Below are 19,664 nucleotides of genomic sequence, written 5' to 3' on the forward strand. Positions count from 1 at the left end.
GTGGCAATGACAGAGACGCCATTCTCCCTATTAAAAGTCAGTGTACCACCAAAATGATTCTGATGCTGTTATTTTATATATTTATTTTAACTACTTTGCTTTAACGCATATAAAGGTTCTCCTTATTTTAGTGAACACCATCTAATTTATGCAGTGGCCCAAACCAAAACTATCTTCTATTTTTGATTCTTCAGTGCGGTTTTGCACAGTCTTGATCACTGTCTCAGGAAGCTTCATCTAGGATGCTTTTCCAACAGAGTTGAACGGGGGTCTCAAACTCAAATCACTGTAGGGCCACTAGCCAGGTGGTCTTCTCCGTGAATCTTATGAATTTTAACTACATAACACGCACAATCAAGCACACTTGGTCTAGTTAATAATACCCCTGATGAATTCAGTGAGCTAATGTCTGTTCTCAGGTGTCTTTGATGCATAGCTGACTATATGTCATTTGACAATGCACTGTTATTAGTGTTATTGGTATTAACAGTAGCATTTGTACCAGGATTATAAATCAAATCCTGAACTTCTTTGTGCAGAACAATGATTATGTGATCCCACCGCTATACAGTTTGGTTAAAAAAAACATTTAAAGTAGCAGATCTGTAATTCTTTAAGAAAACATAATGTGGGGCTACTGAGCGGTGCAACTGTCCAAGCATAGTCCTTATCATCAGGAGATCACAAGCTCAATAGCCTTGCTGTCTCTGGTTGGGTAGGATGGCGCCCACCCATCTCCCGGACCAGTGCTAGCCAAAATGGGCATCTGCTAGCTGACGTAACAGAATTAGCAGTTAGTGTTCTCTTCCAAGCACATGGCTGGCTACACGTTTCTTACAGAAAGCGTTTACTGGCCCTCACCATCCCAATATGTGACAGACATAGGTGTCAACTTCACTGTTTAGGTTCATCTCAGACACAAATTTCAAGCATTTACGACAGAACGTCACCCTGTAACTCCTTTTTTCATTTTTTATTCATTTATTTTTATTTACACCACTTGAATTATTTTTTTTAATTAGTAATATTAAGCAGGTAAAATAGAGCACATATATTCAATTTTGAAAATCAGCCATTCACTGCAAAGAACAGAGAAGAAAAGAGAAAAAAGAGAGACAAAATAGTACATCAGAATACAGGTTCAGCATTTGTATATAAAATTCAGTTGTATGTGGTGCCAAAAATTGATCCCATATATATTTTTTACTTTCCTCTCACCCTTAATTCTTCCTAATATCACTTCATAAGATGCAGTTTCCATCACTTTGTCAACCCAGCTCTTTAGAATCAGGAGTTTTAGGGCTTTTACAATACGTAATATTGTCCTGGCAGCTGTACTTATGCCAACTTTTATTCAAGTAAAACTGAAATTGCAGGGTTACTTACAGCATTTGAACACACCAGCTGCCCCTAACATTTTATGATGAATGGACCAACAGAAATGGTCAAAAATTACTTGGAGTAAAATCTTGTTACAGTAACATAGATGAAAGTAAAGGGCATTTTTTCCTTCTTCAGTAGTTAGCAATTGGGAAATGATTTTGTTTGAGTATAAAAAAACATACATTCAATCAGGTGTGTTCAAACTTTTGACTATACATACTCTCTCTCTGCTCAAACGCACATGTGTGAAAGTGTGGATGGATATTTCAACACATGACAGCAGAACGACAGAGCGACTGTTGTGTGGTGACAATCCAAAAGCCTGTCATTTTTCTGAAAGCAAATCATTAACTCCTATGTGCTCTTAAACTATGGTGCTTTTCCTCTATAGTAACTGTCAGTGTAGAAAATCAAAGGCTTCAAAATGCCACAGAAAACGTGCTGCCCACCATAATGCTGTGCCACATATGACAAATTTACATACTGTGCCTCTTTGAGTCTTTTGAGTTTTTTCAGGGCAACTACAATTCATTTTCCCGACATAGCATCCACTATAATTCTGAAGTGGATAAGTACATTTGATTATGCATGAATGTGTGAAAATGTGCAGGGGGTGATGAGGCACTGAGACGAACATAAAAGCAACAATTTACGCCGGCTCACATTCCTGCACCGCCTGGACTCACATGGCTTTCATTGACTTAAGACTAGGTGTCATTGTCTGTCAGAGAGACACTGCAGTGCTAGTTAAAACCTCTCTCCATTTTATAGGGGAGTTGGCAGTCAGTCTCCAGTTAGTAAACCTGTAAACATTCCTGACCCATACGCTAGCGATTTAATGGACGCCAGCGAGGGACGACTACAGTGAAATGAGGATTTACTCCTCAAAGAACGGCTTGAGAGTCAAGCCCTTCATCCCTGCTTAAAATGTCTGTGTTCTGTTCAGTGATAAAACTCAGTTTTGCCCTTAACTGGATAACTTTGGGCACAACAGTGGAATCCACACACAGTGGAAAAGGACACACATGCAAAAAGTTAGAATTGCCTGTTCCAGTTTTTCTAATAAAACTGAATAGCCCGTGCAATGAGTGGTACAGTGGTGTAGCAGTAATTCACTGAAACTGACTCAATTTCTCCCTAGGCCAAATGTAGTTAATCAGCCAAGAGAAGTCACTCTGGTGTCTGATGTTTGCTTCTTTAGTTTTGTGCTGGACCTAAAAGGCTAATGTAAACATCGGTTAGCTTTGCGTACACCTAATCTCAAATAGGCTTACTTATGTGGTTATAGTGAAAGTCAAAAGTACAAAATAACATTCAGGCTTTCATCGCTGCTACTACTGTTTCTAGCATTGCAATGCACTTTTGGCCTTTTTTAACAGATCATATGGTGCCAGAAACCACATAAGCAAGTCTATATAACATTACATAACAACTCAACATGGTTTGAGGTAAATGTACATTGATTTACAGCACTGTACAAAAGTCAAAGACGCCTTTTATTTATTCCATTTACAGTAAAAATGACCATTAAATAATTAAAAGTTATTCAATTTTCAGCATCAAGAGAAAACGCAGAAAACGTTTATTTAACAGAAAGTGACAGAGAATTCTCAACAACTAAATATAATATTAAATTTTCTTCATTTAATGCAGAGGTGTCCAATCTTATCTGCAAAGGGCCGGTGTGGCTGCAGATTTTAACTCCAAACAAGCTGAAGCACACCTGATTCTACTTGTTTAATCAGTCGGTCTAAGTCTCCAAACATTTCATCAGGTGATCTCCTGCTTTGTTGGAGTGAAAACCTGTAGCCACACCAGCCCTTTCCACATAAGATTGGACACCCCTGAATTAGCTTCCATTTTTTTGGAAGACTTGCTTTCAGTTTTTCTAATAAATCTGCAGTGCTATTTTTCAACACTTCCAAAGTTCAGTCTTAGACGTTGGTTGAATTTTCCGCTTCTCATGATCCAAGTAATCTCAAACACATTCAGTGACTCTGGGGTGGTAAGTCCATTGTTCTAAGAACAGCAGGGGTGCACAACTCTGGTTCCTGAGGCTGGTGTCCAGCACAGTTTAGTGATTTACCTGCTCAAACACACCTGATTACACTCAGCTGTAAATTGCTAGGTTTAGTTGGTGTGTTTCAGTAAGAGAACAGACTGGAGTTGTGCACACCTGAAAAACATCATCAGCTTCTTTGTTTGATTTGCAAATTTTATTCTTTTTTGTCCATTTCCTTTACCTTACTCAGAGCATTGAGTTGTCATCTCAGTGAAAGAATGGACAGAAACATCAGTGTTTTTTTCAGGCCTGAGCTGCTCCTTCACACCCCAGTGATTCTCTCTTCCAGTGATTTCCATCTCAGTGGAGACCAAGAGTGAGAGCCCTACAGATTCTTACCCCAGGCCATCATTCTCCTAAACAAGGAACCTTCTCATGTCCCTATACTTTAAACAGTTTCACGTGCATTTTATTAGACACAGTGTAATGTACACAGTCACTGTATATACCATGCCAAAACCCCTCAAATAACTTTTTCTATTTTACTGTAGACACCTGCATCAAAAGTACTTCCTTGTACATCTGGTACTTGGCAAATAAAGATTGTCAGTCTGATTCTGAACTGATTGCAACAGTATTGGTAGTCTAGTAGATCTTGCACAGTTGTTAGGAATCCTATTTTCTCTCTATATTTTAATAATGATTTTAACTCCAGTTTTGAAAACATGTTTTTTTCCTTTGACTTTCTTCTACCTTATGCAGGTGGGTTATCTGAAATCTAATCTCCTCAGAAATCTCCTAGTACTTGACTGGAAATTCAGAAAACAAGGGGTCTCTGACTGCACAGTACTGTAAGTATGCAGTCTGCAGTGCTAACTGGTAGAGTAAGCTATCATTACTTGTTAGGTACACTACATGTCCCAAAATTTGTGGACCCCCCTTTCTTATTAGTAAATTCCATTCAAATGCACACACAGCTTGTATAGTCTCCCTAGAAAAGCACTGACAACAGAACAGGATGCTCTGGTGCAGCCAAACATGAGCCTAGGCTCACCATGTCCAATGCCAAGCATAGGCTAGAGAGTTATGAAGCCCCCTAACACTAAGCTGTGGAGCAGTGGCTTTGCGTTCTCTAGCGTGATGGAGCACCAACCATTACCTTCAGGATGAGTTTTAGTGGCATTTATTCTCCCGCTGCTGAATGCAATCAAACTCTCACAGCAATGTTCCAACATTTAGTGTAAAGCCTTCCCCAAAAAGCAGAGACAGCTACTGCAGCAGAGAGGGACAAACTCCTTTTAACACTCTTGATTTTGGAAGAAACATTGGATGAGCAGGTGTCTACAAACTTTTGGCCATACTTGTTAGCCTTGCAGCCCCAGTGCAAAAACATTCGATTAACTGCATTGTTTCAAAAGGTGAAAATCAACCGAACTTGCGCTGTAAAACAACAGCTACTTCTATCTTGTAGCAGTAACAGAGCTGAACGAGCTTTCTGCAGTGTGTGCTAGGTGGTTAGTGAGGGAGTGATGGTGGTTGCTCACCACACTATGGTACAAAATCTCAATATTGGCCTACAGCTCCCTTCACAGTGATGCAGTAGAGGGGATGTTCAGAGTGCAAGCTAGTCTGGTTGATCCGTGTGCTGGTTTTTGAAGCTGTCAGATGGTGAATTCCCACTGGATCAAGACTTGCATTCTGCACAGACCACAAAACCGTTTCTTTTGGAAACACAGCCTACTATCAACCTGCTTAGCCTGAATGATACATTCAATAAAGGCATCCACTTACACATGCATGCATGCATAGAGGAGCTACACCCAAGTGAACACAAGTGCAGTCAATCAGACATCCACAGACAATCCTCATGATCATGGATCATCAAAGTACACTCACAACCTTTGCCAGCCACAAATCTTCAAAAGCGAGCACAGAACTAAAACTAAAACTAAAACACCTCATGTCAAAGGCAGATTATGATTGCAATCTTTAGAATTCCTAATGTGGTACAACAAGCAGTGATAAGAGGCAGACAGCTTTATCTGCCCCTGACCGTTCTCCACTATTCATCCGCCTCCACAGATTTGATTTGTCATGCCTTGCTTTGAAATACAAACCTCTGGAATGGGCTTCTTTGGCTAGAAACCTTGGCGAGATATGTTTTTTTTAACTGTGTTTTATGGGCGTTCGCCACAAAGGTTCAAAGAGGTGAGTTCTGAGGACCAGCAGTACTTTTACCTCGGTAATGATGGGCCCTTGAGAGCCAGCATAGCACAAGTGCTCTTAATGTACTGGTGTTCTTACCCAGTGTAGGGTCATACTCCCAGATGAAGCGCTTGGTCAGGAACCTCACAACCAGGGCTGAAGACAGAGAGAGAGAAAGAGAAACAAACATGATTATGTTTATGCAATAGTTGTATGCAATCAGCCCCAAGTATGAAATTACAATCAAAAGCACTCTGCAAATGACCCTGAAGGGAACCAGCATGCAAAATATAAGTGTATTTTTAAACCATTCTGCAAACAAAATTACACAAGCTGTGTATTGTTTTACAGTTGTTTTGTCTATAGATTGTGACAACTTTAACACATGAATAGCTGGTACTATGGCCTTCTTCCACAACATCATGTCTCAAATGATAACCAAGGGGAAAGAATCACCAGACTGCACCATGGACCTCTCCATCAGTGAATGGGGAACGGATTGCCTTTAGCTGTTTCCCCGTAGTCTAGGTCAAAGTGAAGCAAAATTAGCTCTGATGGAGTGAGATACTTATCAGTAGAGTAAGTGCTGACTTCTTTCAGAGCAGGCTAGAGTGGCTGTTCTTCTTGAAAAATCTCTTGCTTTTCTTTAAACTTTGATTTTTTCAGTAACTATGCAATCACTGGCCATTTCACTAGAAACTCTTCTAACCCTACTGCAGGGCAGTGTTCATAAGGCTACATGACACCTATGTAAGTCCTTTATAACAACTGACATAGACCTACATAAACATTTAATAAACATCCTGATACTGATATTCTCACTAGAAATTGTGGTAACACCATTTCATGTAGGGCAGTGTTCATAAGACTACATAACACCTTTATAAGTTCATGAGCCCTTCATGACAGCTAACCTAGGCCTACATTAACTGTAATAGGCGTAATTTGTCATTAAGGTTGTATTTGCCAACTTTGATGTCAAGTTGATGTAATTATCTGTGTCAGGGAATATAATGCTGACAAAATCACACAACTTGCCAAGTGAGGATAGTTAACAAAAGTGAGCATTTTCTGTGGTCCTTGGGTAATTTTACCATTGTACCATTTAGATTTAAACTCATCACATCACCGTTATGTCACTGTTATATACACTAAGCTACAAAGTTAAATGTTAATGTGCTATATCATTTCTCCCAAAGTGTCTCCCATCAAAGTGTTTGTCAGAAAAATTCAATGTCATCTGACATAACTTGACAAAAAGATGTTTATGTAGGTCTAAGTCAGTTGTCATCAAGATGTAGGTGTCATATAGCCAGAATTCCTGATTTTCAGAACAAGTGTGCCGGTGTAAAGTTAGACTGCATTCCTTTTATCCATTTTCAGTTTCTGATGACCCAACCAGTAGTGATAACAACGTGTATAAACACCTCTGCAGCATCGCTCTGCCTGATACACTCATGCCTTTCTTTAACTATTATGTCAGTGTCACTGCTGTGTTAAGAATGTTCCATCAACTAAAGGGTCCATATCATGCAACAGCGAATTTACCTCACTTTTTTTAAATAAAGGAGTTTGAAGTAGTATGTAAACTAGGGTTGGGGGGAAAAAATCGATTCTTAGATGCATCACGATGCGGACGTGGACGATTCTTAATCGATTCATTCAACGTCAAAAATCAATTTTCTAAATATTTAATTTATAACGTAATGTTGATGGAACACAAAGAGCGGAACTTGGAAGTGGGTAAGTGCAGCGCCCGGACAGTCTGTGGCGACACATAACTATAACACAACTGGATGAGCGAGAAATCCGACCGGCTCCCGCTGCATTAAAGCCAGGTTAGGTCAGGAGTCACAACCCAAATGATAAGAAGAGACATTTTGTCCTTTAACATAAATCAAACCACCTTGGGAGCCACAACATTTAATGTCCAGTATGTCTCAGTGTGTGTTAATGTCCTAGTATAGACTAAACAATATAAACGAAAACACGGACTTACTCTACTCTGCTTTAAGCTTCAGCTATAGTCGCTTTTCTTCCATCTCTGCCAGAAAACTTTTCCTCAAAAGTTGAATAGTTTCTTGTAAAATGTCTTTCAGCTTTCGGCTGTTTTACAAGGCTGAAGTTGCTTCTCATTCGCCAGCTTCTGGCTGAACTTTGCCGTTCCACCTTCCACCTGCGGCACCATTTAAGGTGGAACGGGAAAATTAGAAAGAGAAGCGACTTCATCTTCGCAACTTTTTAGTGTTTGACAGTCTCTTTGCAGATTTAACGTATCAGGAAACCAACTACGCTCCTTATAAACGCTAATAAGTACATTCATCTCCAAATGTTCGTCTGTCTTTCTCTTTTCCTTTTTCGTTCGCTACTAGCCAGGCAAAACCTCGTTGCTAGGTGACCTGCAGTCTTTCGCGCTCCCCCCTAATCTATCACGAGACCAAAACTGAAGTTATAAAATCACTAAAGAAAACAGGTAGGACGGCTGTAATGTGCTCCGTGGTCATCCATTACCACTGGATCTTGTTTCACCGTAACAGCGCATTTTATCACAGATGAGTGGCAGCAGCGTCTCCAAACAAGAGCAGTGAATGAGAGCCTTCCAGTTCACTTGCCACATCACGTCCATTTGATTTATTAATAAAAGATGTTGGACGTAAATGCATTATGGATCATTACAAATACTTAGCTTTAAAAGTCCCAAGTCCTCAGACAGACATTGAAATTATAAGGAGTGTTTCAGCTCTGGGTGCTTTTTGAATAAGGCACATTACAGGGCAGCCAATCAGAAAGAGCTCCTTTGTCTTAGATCAGTCTTAAGTGCACAGTAACAAAAACAGTCTGTTTAATTCTAAGGGATAAAGAGGTATAAAATGAATTATTTTTGGTAAAATTCCACAAAATGTTGTAAATGGAAAAAAATACAACTGAGATGCAGGATTTGGACCCTTTTCTTGTGATGAACGGGGTAGAAGATGGCTAACACTACTCATGGGCTACAGTCTGAGCCAGATATACTGAGCCATTTGAGGCACTTTTAGGTGCAAGTCGGGCACGTTCTGCCGACATATGGTCAAAAGCTCTCAGGATCAGATGAACAGTACAAATGTGTCTCGATACCACAATATTCCTCTAGACCAGGGGTGTTCAATCCTGGTCCTGGAGCTCTACCATCCTGTAGCTCCAACCCTAATCTAATGTAAATGAAGGTCTTCAGGAGCATCTGACAATTAGAGCCAGGTGTGTTGGATCTGAACTCTTCAGAGTGGTAGATCTCCAGGACCAGGATTGAGCTCCCCTGCTCTAGATTGTTTTGGTAGAAATAACTTTAACTTAGAAAACTTCATCTTCATCACAAAATTTTCATTTTCTCTTCTGTCACATGAACAATCACCTGTCACTCAAATTGACTGACAGCGGTATACCAAAGCGATACTGGGTTTCTCATTTGTCCAAAGTCCCAGGCACAGCAGCACTAATTTCATTTGCCTCCAATTAACATCCAGATGCTTGGCAGACATCCCAAAGAACCTTGCCTGTCAGGCTTTCCAGCAGTTTTCCTGCGCTCACTGAGCGTTCTCGGCTCAGCTCCTTACTGTGACACGCTCAGAGGAAACACAGGCACTTGGCTGATTTCACTCTGGCCTTACCATAACTTGTTATTCCACTCCTGCTGGGCCAGCACGCTGATTAATTACATCATTATACAACTGGAGAGCGTGCAACAAATAATCCGTTTGATGCTTCCTCCACTGGCCACCTGGCCCACAACTGACACACTGCTTCTGAGCAGGTCTCCTTTATCTCATTCATTTCTTTTATATCGAACTGCGTGAACGTGGCTTGTAACTGACTCACTTGCTCAGTCAAGTTTAGCGGATGGATGATTCTCCACAAGAGGGAGCTATTTGCACTTAAAGCAACATTATGTTACAATTTTCGTTTTAAAATAACAGCTACAAAATGATATTGATGATACACTAACTTGTAGAGAATAGCGTCTCTGTCATTGCTACTCCAGGTCCGAAAGTCCCTGCTATAGCACTGTGTAACTTTGGAGAAGCGGGCATGAGATCTCTCACAAGAACTGTGTAACACTTTACGGCACCACGTCAGGTCTTCAGCTAGCTATAAGAAGAAGCTCATTATTCCCAGCATGGACATCATGGCAGAGACTGAGAAGAGACCGAAGTTGGAGGAAGCAAGGAAGAGAAAAAGAGTGATGGAGCAAGAGGCCGGACAAGAGTAAATCTCAGACTGGCTTTTACTCTTTGCAGATTACACTTGCAATTTTTGTTATACACACATAGAAACAATCGAAATTGTGAGTACAATCTGTAGCGTCCATATGCCTGTATGACACACATGCAAGTGAGGCGGAGTCAGATTCTGCCGGGGAGTCAGAATTCAGCACAACACTGGCAAAGACAACATCAGAAGTTCTCAAGTTTATGTTTTTACAATTAAACAGAATAAAACTGAATACTATTGTACACTGCTTGTTTATTTATTCTTAAATATTTTCCTTGTGACGGTTTCTGGCTCTATGAAAATTAACATGCATTAGCAGCAACAGTCCAGCATCGACCTCACTGAACTACAGCTGGGGACATCAGCTTCATGTTCAAAGCTGAAAGCTAAAAGGGTAGTGATATAGTTTATGTGGTGCAACCTGTTGTGATTTCATGATGCGTAAACCTGAATTTAGTAAACACTAATGTTATAACTAGCTTCTGTTCTGAACTTACATACAGCTGGCGCAACCAGCTCCTAGTCATCAGCTATGTCAGACAGAACATGCAAAGCAACAACAACTATGCACAAGGTGACACTGTGATGTTTTACAAAGATGCATCTTGCCCACTTACACAGCAATAATTTAAAAATCTCTGAATGTTCTGTTTTCAGAGACCAACATTACTCTTTCTTAAAAGATACTTGTTTGCATGTGGAATATGAGGCCTAAGAGTGCTGATTCACATTAGTGTCACTGTGGGCCAAGCATAACCCTCCTACTTACTCACTGGGTTAGAGATATTCTAGCTTTCCTTAGTCTTTAAAAAATAAAGTATCAACCTATGATAAAGTAACTATCTGGTGGTGTCTCAGTAAATGTTACAAAGCATGGCAACCTTTCATTTGCTATTGGGATACAATAAGACTTAACCTCCCAGCTTGACTGTCCCTTTCCCTACAGCTCCACTGTACTGTAATGCTGTAATGGGATTTTTCTTTTTCCTTATCAACCTAAGACCATATATTATATTATATTACATTACATTATATTATTTTGATGCTGTCAGTGGGTTTAATAGATTTTACCTGTAGATGACTGAGTGGACTTTATTTATTTTATTGATTTATTATTTTATTTTTTACACTTTTTGTGATTATTTAATAGACATTAGACATTTCCCATATGTAACAAATCCTCTGAGGTCTGTAAATCTTGTGAAAGGTCAGCAAAAAACAAAATACTGATAACAAAAATGACACTATGAGGGGGCATATTGCAGAAACATCCTAATTCTGAACTCTTATATGTTTGGTCACCGTGACAGCTTCAGTTAGGACTGAATTTAGGACAGTAGCTATAACAATTTTCTCCCTCATAAATATGCATTTAAGGGAGGGTCGAGCAAAACATAAGAGGACTGCACAAAAAATGGGTGTAGCGTTGGAATATTGGAAGTGCAGCTGATTACATATCATAGCTGGTCTATTGGACAAAACCATGTTTCTCCAAAATGGTAACTTTACAGCCAAAAGCAAAAAAGTGTAATGTAATAAGATTTTAACCCATTACATTCATCATGAAATGTTTACACAATGTAAAGGACAGCTGCTGTGCCTAAATGATGCAAAAAAAAATATATAGATAGATACATGATTTTGATGTGACTGTGACAATATGGTATAATATGTACTAAAGTTTAAGGAACTAGCAACGAACCCATTTTGTATGGAAACCAGACGTAGAACCCTTTAAAAACTCTTTGAAAATGTTTGCATAAAATGGGCCTATAACTGAATAAAATAACTGAAAAACTGAACTGAATCAAAAACAATTTAAAAAAGATAATACATGCAGGGGTCTATTTGGTGTACTTAGCCTTGAGGCAATATTGTGCATCAAAGGAAAGAAATGATACAGAGGGTTATGTTGTAAACTGGAATTGAGATGCCCTTTAACAAGTGCAGCAGCCACTGTAGAGGGAAGTACAACAGAACAATTCTGTGGAATTGTTTGGCAAGGAATATTTATTAATATCAGTACATCTTCACCACGGAAGTTGCACTTTTGTCCAGAGTTTGTTGACGGCTCCACTATTTCATGGCACATTTTAAACCCTGCACCTCACAAGCCTCCTATGTCCCATTTGCTTGATTAGCTACAGCCTTAGGTAACTAAACATTAATTTCACATTGTGAGCACATATTGCCACCTAATGAAAGCACATCTGGTGCCGCGCCTGCTCACATCTGGCCCTGTGTCCTTGTTTTCTATCCTCATTTCGTCAACCCCTCCCTGTTGATGCGTCAGGTTGTGGCCAGTGTGGGTTAATGCTGCATCACTGGGCAGGTGAAGGCAGGCCTGCTGCACCCTTATATGGGAGGAGGTAATTTATCAAGCTCTCTCCACCCACTTTCCCTTGCTTTTCCATTAACTTCCTGTCTAAACAAAACATTGAGGGATGGCACGGGCCACCTCGGCCACTATGACCAGAAAAGCTCTTTTCTCGTTCCATCTCCCTTTCTCTTTTTCTAACCTTCCTCCTATCTTCATCTACTTATCTCCCTTTCTTTGTCTAACTCTTTTTTTTCCGATCCTGTTGAAATGAGTGCCGCAAGGCAATATCCATTCCTCATTTGCTGCTACAGAGAGTAAAAACAAGCCGTTCCTTTGGCGTTACCGATTCATTGTGTGTATGAGTTACGACTCAGGCGATTCATCTTGGGTCCTGCTCTCTCGGGAGCTTGTCATGTGCCTGAGTGACTCTGAATGGGCTCCAGTGGGCCTGCTTGATTCTGGAGGGGTATCTCTTTCCTTGTGTGAAGCTCCATTGTTACCCTCCCTTTCACAGTCACTATGGGTAAAATTACGCCACTATTGAGCAGAAAAGAACACCCATCCTTGTTGTTGCATGTCTTCTTTTCACAGGCGCCTTGGCCCAAAAAAATGCATATTTAATATATGTTGTCATACAGGCCCATCTGTCACTTCCTCACTTACCTCTCTGTGGTATACTAGCATCTTTTAAGTGTACAGTAATAATATCTGGGCCATATTTAAAAGAACCTGCTGCAGTTAGACTTTCAGTATGATGTTTCCAGTATAATCCAGACATGTTGTTTTTTCTTTGTATTTTATGTTGGGGATAAATCAACCCTCACTAAATCGCATCCCATCTCAGTCTGATAGCATTTCAGTTCACTGTGAGGCCACTTGCTGTCCAAACTAAATCTCATGCTAGTTCTGCTCTTAAAATGACCAGCACCGGATGCAAAATGGAAAAGTCCTCCATTCGTTCGGTTCAGACTTTCCCTCATTTGCTTATTTTAGTTCATCTCAAATTGGGTACAGATTAACTGCCATACTAATGGACCCAGCATGTGTTAAAAGCCAATCTCTGACTTCAAGCAGAAGTGATTTGTAATTTTTTGTAATTTGTCAGAGGTAAACCAAGACTTCATGGCCATGAGTCATCTTTAGGAAGCCTTGAGAAACCCTTTATTCTCTTTGTGTGCTGCTCAGGTTCCTTGGTGACAGTCTGGGTCGTTGCGTTTTGACTTTCAACAACAGGAAAGGAAAACCTTGCTCACAAAGCCTAGAGGCACTGCAAAAATCAGTATTAACCCTATGTTACCAAATCTTGGCCTTCGACCTTACAGTGCCTTTCTTCATCCAATCACGAATTGAGCCATCAGACAGAAAATGAGAAAATGCATAGTTATACCGTATTGACGTATATGTAAATATGGCAGGAAGATTGCAAGGTTTTGATGGCAAATTTTTTGAGAGTTAAGTATAATAAAATGATCTTTCTTCAGACCTGAAGCCCTTGGTAAAGGAAAAAAAAGTGCTGGGAGGGAGGAATCTCCAATTGAATCTCTTTCAGTTGAGGGATATATTTAGGAAAATCCCTCCTCTATAACTGTACTGCCAATAGACCCAAGTCCTGGCATTAGTTGCCCAATAATTATGCAAAAAACATGAATCCTAAACTACCCAGTACCCTAGGTTTCTGCAAATGACTGTTTGAGATCAAGTTTTAAACCCTCAGACAAAGGGCATGATAATGGAATCTAATGATTCCAAAATGATCTGGGAGTAAGATTTTTTAAATAAGCATAAAAATTTGGGAAGAAGAACCATTTTAGTCACATTCACATGTCCAATAAGAGAAACAGGCAGTACTCTGCACCTATCAATATCCTTTTTGAGTTTGTTCATTCTTTCAACAAAATCATGTTTAAAAATGCATTGTTCTTTTTAACTGCGATACCAAGATATTTAATTTTGTCAGTAGAATTCAAGAATTCAAGAACCTGAAATTAAGATCAGTGGAAAGAACCATAAATTCACTCTCTTGCCAATTAAAAGTGCACCTGGATAATTAACTAAATGAGCTTATACAGCTAAGCAGGGGAGAGATAGACTGTTATGGTTCAGATAAGAACAGAACTATATTGTCTGCATACAGGAACATTTTATGTTCAGTGCATCCTAAAATTATGGGCTTGATAAGCCTGCTTTCTCTTATGCTAATAGCTAAGGGTTTTATGGCTATAGTGAAGAGGAGTGGAGAAAGAGGGCACCCCTGACAAGTCCCCCTATGCAGAGGGAAGGGGGCCGACAGCTCTTGATTAGCGAGAATGGAAGCAGAGAGACGTGTTTACATGAAATACATACATGCTCGAACCCAAACTCCTTAAGAACAGTTACAGTATACCCCATTTCCTCATGGTCAAACACTTTTTCTGTGTCAAGACTTTTATTTTATTTGGTTTTATCAAGTTTATGCCACATTATATCCATGAGCCGTCTAACATCAAAGAAAGAGAATCTGTTGAGGATAAAATTTTGGTTGAGTGAGAAAACATTCTTAGTAAAAGAAAGGCAATCTAACTGGAAAATTCAAACCAAAACCCATCTGGGCCAGCAGCTTTGCCACTGGGAAAGGGTTTAATTGATTCAATGATTTCTTCAGAGGTCAGATCAGAGTCCAAAGTTTTCTGTGTGGCTTTATCCTATTTAGGTCATTTAATGTTTTTAGCCAAGTCTTAATGTCTCCTTTTGCTTTTGAATGATACAATGTTTCATAATACACACTAAAATAATCTTTTATTGCTTTTGTTGATTTTATGTGGTGAATGGCTCTGCTCACATGCAGTTCTCTTAGCTGATGAGCCAATAACTTTTGAGGCTTTTGAAGTATCTCTGACTTTTAAGGTCTGATCACATGCCTGAAGTAATTGTATTATATTCATACTTAGATTAAGGATGTTTTGTAAAATTGTAAAATCTCTGTGTTTCCAGTTTTGATTGCTCAGATTCAATTTCTTGTAGCTGACTTTGCTGCAGCTTTCTTAAAGATGCCTCATATGAAATAATATGTCCTCAAATAACCCACAAAGTAGTCAGAGACATCAGATGTATCAGTAGTTCTGATATTTTAGCAGATGTATCCTGACATAATGAATCATCTGAAAGTAAGCTCTGATGGAAACACCAAAGATATTTCTGTTTTGGAATCTCAAAATCAAGAGTCAATAAAACTGCGGAGTGACCAGAACTCAAAATGCTGTGATAATTGTTATTAATTACATTATGCAACAATTTTACAACCAAAAATAATCAAAGTGTGAGTAGGTCCTGGGCATACGGGAAAAAAACAAATCATTTCAGCGAGTCCTTTATACATCCACTACACTGTTAGAGACCAAGAAGTTTTTCAAAACGACTGAAGAATTAAGAAGATTGTATATTTTTATTGAGGATCTGTCTAGGTATTTATCTAGCACAGTATTAAAGCATTCTCAGTTTCTTGCTACAGCCTCTAGCTTGACATGCTCTGCGGAGAACCAATTGGTTTTCAGGACATTTATTTGTTTGTGATTCTGACCGCAGTGAGACGTGGAGAGCACTGGCCCCCGGAGCCAGAGAGAGTCTGAATCAATACACTTTTATCACATATTAGTGCTCTGAGGCTGATAAAGTGCCTGCTTTATAAAGAGGGTGAGGGACTTTAAGCTGTGCACTTTGAAGCACCTTAGCTGCTGTGAGAAGTAATTACCTTTGGCCTTTTTTTGAAGAACAAAAAATCCAGGCTTAGGCTAATTATGTTAGCGACACACACGTCAGATAACAAACAAAGCCAGTGCAATTAGAGGCTCGCACAGCCGAGAGTGCAGAATAAGGCCTGTGTAGCTAATAGAACCAATCTCATTCATTCTGTTGGGCCCATGACATTCTATAGTCCTTAGAAGCCACAAAGTTCACAAAAAGCACTTATTCCTAACCATTATGAGGAAAAAAGATTAGTAGGTTAATTAGACTTTGCTATTACAGATTATAGTAGTCATTCATCTTTTAATGACCGACCTTTCTTAGAACTTCAAAAGTACACATTTACATTACAAATGCGGCCTGTCAGGTCTACCTCTCTCTCTCTCTCTCTTGCTCTCTGTGAAGGTACCGTGTATATATACAGCACTGTGCAAAACTATTTAGCAGCCATGAAAACTGTTTATGAATAATTTATCCCAGTTTAAGTGTGTTCTTGCCTATAAAAAAAAACAAACAAGCTATAAAACATTAGAATAAGGAATTTACAGTTCTAATCGCCCTAAATTGGCAGATATTTGCTCCAAACACGCAATTGACATTTGGATGACTTATTGTTTTTATTTTGGCAGACTTGTGTTGCAATTTTATGATGTTAATAACATAAATAAACAACATATGTAAATAAGAAGTCAGGTAAGTGCACTCACACTGTATTCGAATGCTGCTACTACACCTGTACCAAAATGTCATAGCACACTTATGTATGACTCATTATGTTAAATAGCCAGCTGCTTCTTGCTTTAGATAAGGCACTTTACTTGACTTAATTTATTTAAATAGGCAACTGATTTTTCATTAATGACAGTTTGGACAATTAAAGAGTGAATAATGCTATGTTGTGACTTCGGCTAATTGAAACGACTGAAAATTAGGGGTTGCATAGACTAGCTGACTAATAAATCTACTAGTCAGCACTATGGGCAGTAGTCAAGGGCAGTGCTTGAAATATAGCTGCGGTGAAACCGGAAGAGAACAGGCAGGGGAAGAGAACAGACATCAGTTTTTCTGCTGCGTAAAAAGGAAATCAATTTCACTGCAAGCTGTGTGAAACTGTAGCCAGACTGGGTAGATTTTGAGAACTGCTGTCTCTGATAGGAAAAGGCTACTTGACTGACATATACACAGCCAATTATAGAATGTTTAGCAAGCCACGTTTACACAGCACATTTCATGCATTAATTAAGCATTAATAAATTAGAATAAAGACTTAATAAAAGGGGAAAATTTGTGAACAAACTTTAAGTTGGCTTGACAAAGCCATTGTTATGGAACCCCAGAGAGTTTCTAAATTGTTGCTATGGTATTGCAGGTGGTTACTATGGTATTGCTACTATGGTATCACAGGTGGTTGCTAAGACGTGGTTAGGACATTGCTATGGTGGCGGCTGAGGTGTTGCTAAGCTGTTGCTATTGCATCTTAGGTGATTGGTAAGGTGTTGTTAGGCCTGTGCTATGGTATAACAGGTGGTTGCTAAGGTCTTGCTAGGCCATACTGTAGAATCCCATGAAAACCATGCATGTGATGTGTCCCAAAAGTAAAGGCACACTATAGAGTTTTGTGGAGAGTTTTGACCTAGACCTAGAGTTTTGTGGTCTCTAGGTCAAAAACTGCGACCCACGAAAACACTAAAAAAAACACATAGAATAATAATAACGGAAAGAATATATAAGAAAATATCGGAAACAGAAACTAAAAGAACAGTAAGTTGGCTTTGTTTACTTAATGAAAATACAAAATGAAAATGAACATGAATGAGGCAAGTAAAAATCCCAGACGTTTACAGACTGCTGTTAAAAGAAGACGAGATGCTACACAATGGTAGACATGGCCCTGTCCCAACTTTTTTGAGATATGTTGCTGCCATGCAAGTTCTAAATGACTTAATATTTTTCATAAAATGGTAAAATGTCTCACTTGCAACATCTGATATGTGTTTTATGTTCTATTGTGAATAAAATGTGGGTCCATGAGATTTGCAAATTATTGCATTCTGTTTTTATTCACATTTATTTACATTTTACACAGCGTCCCAACGTTTTTGGAATTGGAGTTAATTCACTTAAATCCTCAGAAGACACATCCTTCAGCAAGTTTTGACCGAGCTCTCTTTAAATGCTCTTTCAACATTCTCACAATCAGACTCATCTGCTGAGGGAAGAGATCCAAAGCACATCCCACTTTACAAAATCTCCAATGTATGTATTGTATCTTTAAGTGAAATACATCAATCAAAAATAGTCCATTTTAAAGCTTTGCGGTTTTTAAGTAAAGACTGCTGGATTAGTATTTAGCCAATACTAAAGGTTTTAATATCGGTATCAGAAAAGTGGTATCTAAAGTGGTATCTAGACTTGCACTAGTCTCTTTTGTGCACTGAAGGTGTTAATTTGTTTTGTATTGTAAATCATAATCTAATTTTAACCATAACAGTACATAACTGCTTACTCTGCCCACTTTATGTTTCCGTTTTCGAGTCTCTGTACTGTAAATACACCAGTTCTCTACCACCAAACCTCAGCATAAATGCCACTCCACTAGAGGGAAAAAATACAAGTCGATGACAGAAAAAAATCATAGATTCTGCAAAAGCTTCTACTGTTGCAGAAAAAGTGGGCGTGCAGTAATGATATCCTGCTTCCCCTGAGATACGCCCTGTTCTTCATGTGCTGAACACATCGAGTGATCAATTAGTGCCAAAGGGCCAGAGTGGATTTTCCTTTCTGATTGATTTGTGCTGTTCAGTCCACATGTTACTGAAAATAAAAGAATTTGGGACCATGTCTATTCTTCAGTTTTAGATTTAATCTTTTTATCTTTCTATTCTTTTCATTTATAACCAACACCTCCAGCAAATATTATATTACTGAGTGTGTAAAGTGACCTACATTATGCAATTTCCTGAAGGAGGATGGTGCAGTCATTTGTAATCTTTATCACAGTGTTGGCCTCTGCAATGTAATATTGTAAAAGGACACGGTATGCAAATTAGCGCTCTGTTCAGCTTTCTAAAAAATTCTGGGCAGTCACACGGCCTGGCAAATGAACAGTTTTGTTAAACTGTAAAGCCACAACTTTAACCAAATCATACGCTCATATCATTTGGGACATCAAACACACACTTTGTACAAACAGTGCAAACCACGCTAACGTTATCCCGTTTTGCTTAGTTATGGATGTTTCAGTCACGTTTCTAATGAAATTGAAAACAAAGCAGACCCTTGCTCACCTCCCACTGTCTAGACGTTGCATCTTAAGTAGATCGCTCTTGTTTTCAGTGCAATGACATTAACCAATGGCCAAGGTTCTATGCAGGTACAGTTCTCATTCATCAAGGTACAAACAATATAATTGTTCCCTCAAAGATACAACAGTGGTGTTAAGGTCCAACTGTGTACCTTAAATAAGTTTTTCCAGGTGAAAAGACATATTTGTACCTTTTCATAACCGAATGTTTAGAACAATAAAATAAGAAGCCTGGAGACGAGACGGGGTGTGTGGAGTCAATACAACTCAGAAAATATAATTTCAATGGATTATGGTATAAGTATGTTCCCTGACTAAAGGTACTGAGATGAGGGCACCACCCCAGTGACAGTTTCATACCTTTAGCACTGAGAGTGTTAGTGTAGTGTTAGCCTTAGTCTAACATGGACACCAGAGCGATTGCTGCACGTCATCTTGTAACGCCCAAGAAGTCGTCAGGTAAGGCAGTAGTGATAAGCTGC

General features: G+C 39.1%; 1 protein-coding gene across 1 annotated transcript in view; it reads right to left on the minus strand.

Moving 5' to 3' along the window:
• The window catches only part of rerg (RAS-like, estrogen-regulated, growth inhibitor), a 65,376-nt gene that overhangs the window by 8,174 nt on the left and 37,538 nt on the right, over positions 1-19,664 (minus strand). Inside the window, exon 3 of the mRNA XM_036577109.1 lies at positions 5,690-5,746. Within this exon, the coding sequence (XP_036433002.1) occupies positions 5,690-5,746 (57 nt within the window). The remainder of the gene's footprint in view (positions 1-5,689; positions 5,747-19,664) is intronic.

The sequence above is a fragment of the Colossoma macropomum genome, unplaced genomic scaffold (genome assembly GCF_904425465.1).
Source record: "Colossoma macropomum unplaced genomic scaffold, Colossoma_macropomum, whole genome shotgun sequence".
Taxonomy (NCBI): Eukaryota; Metazoa; Chordata; class Actinopteri; order Characiformes; family Serrasalmidae; genus Colossoma; species Colossoma macropomum.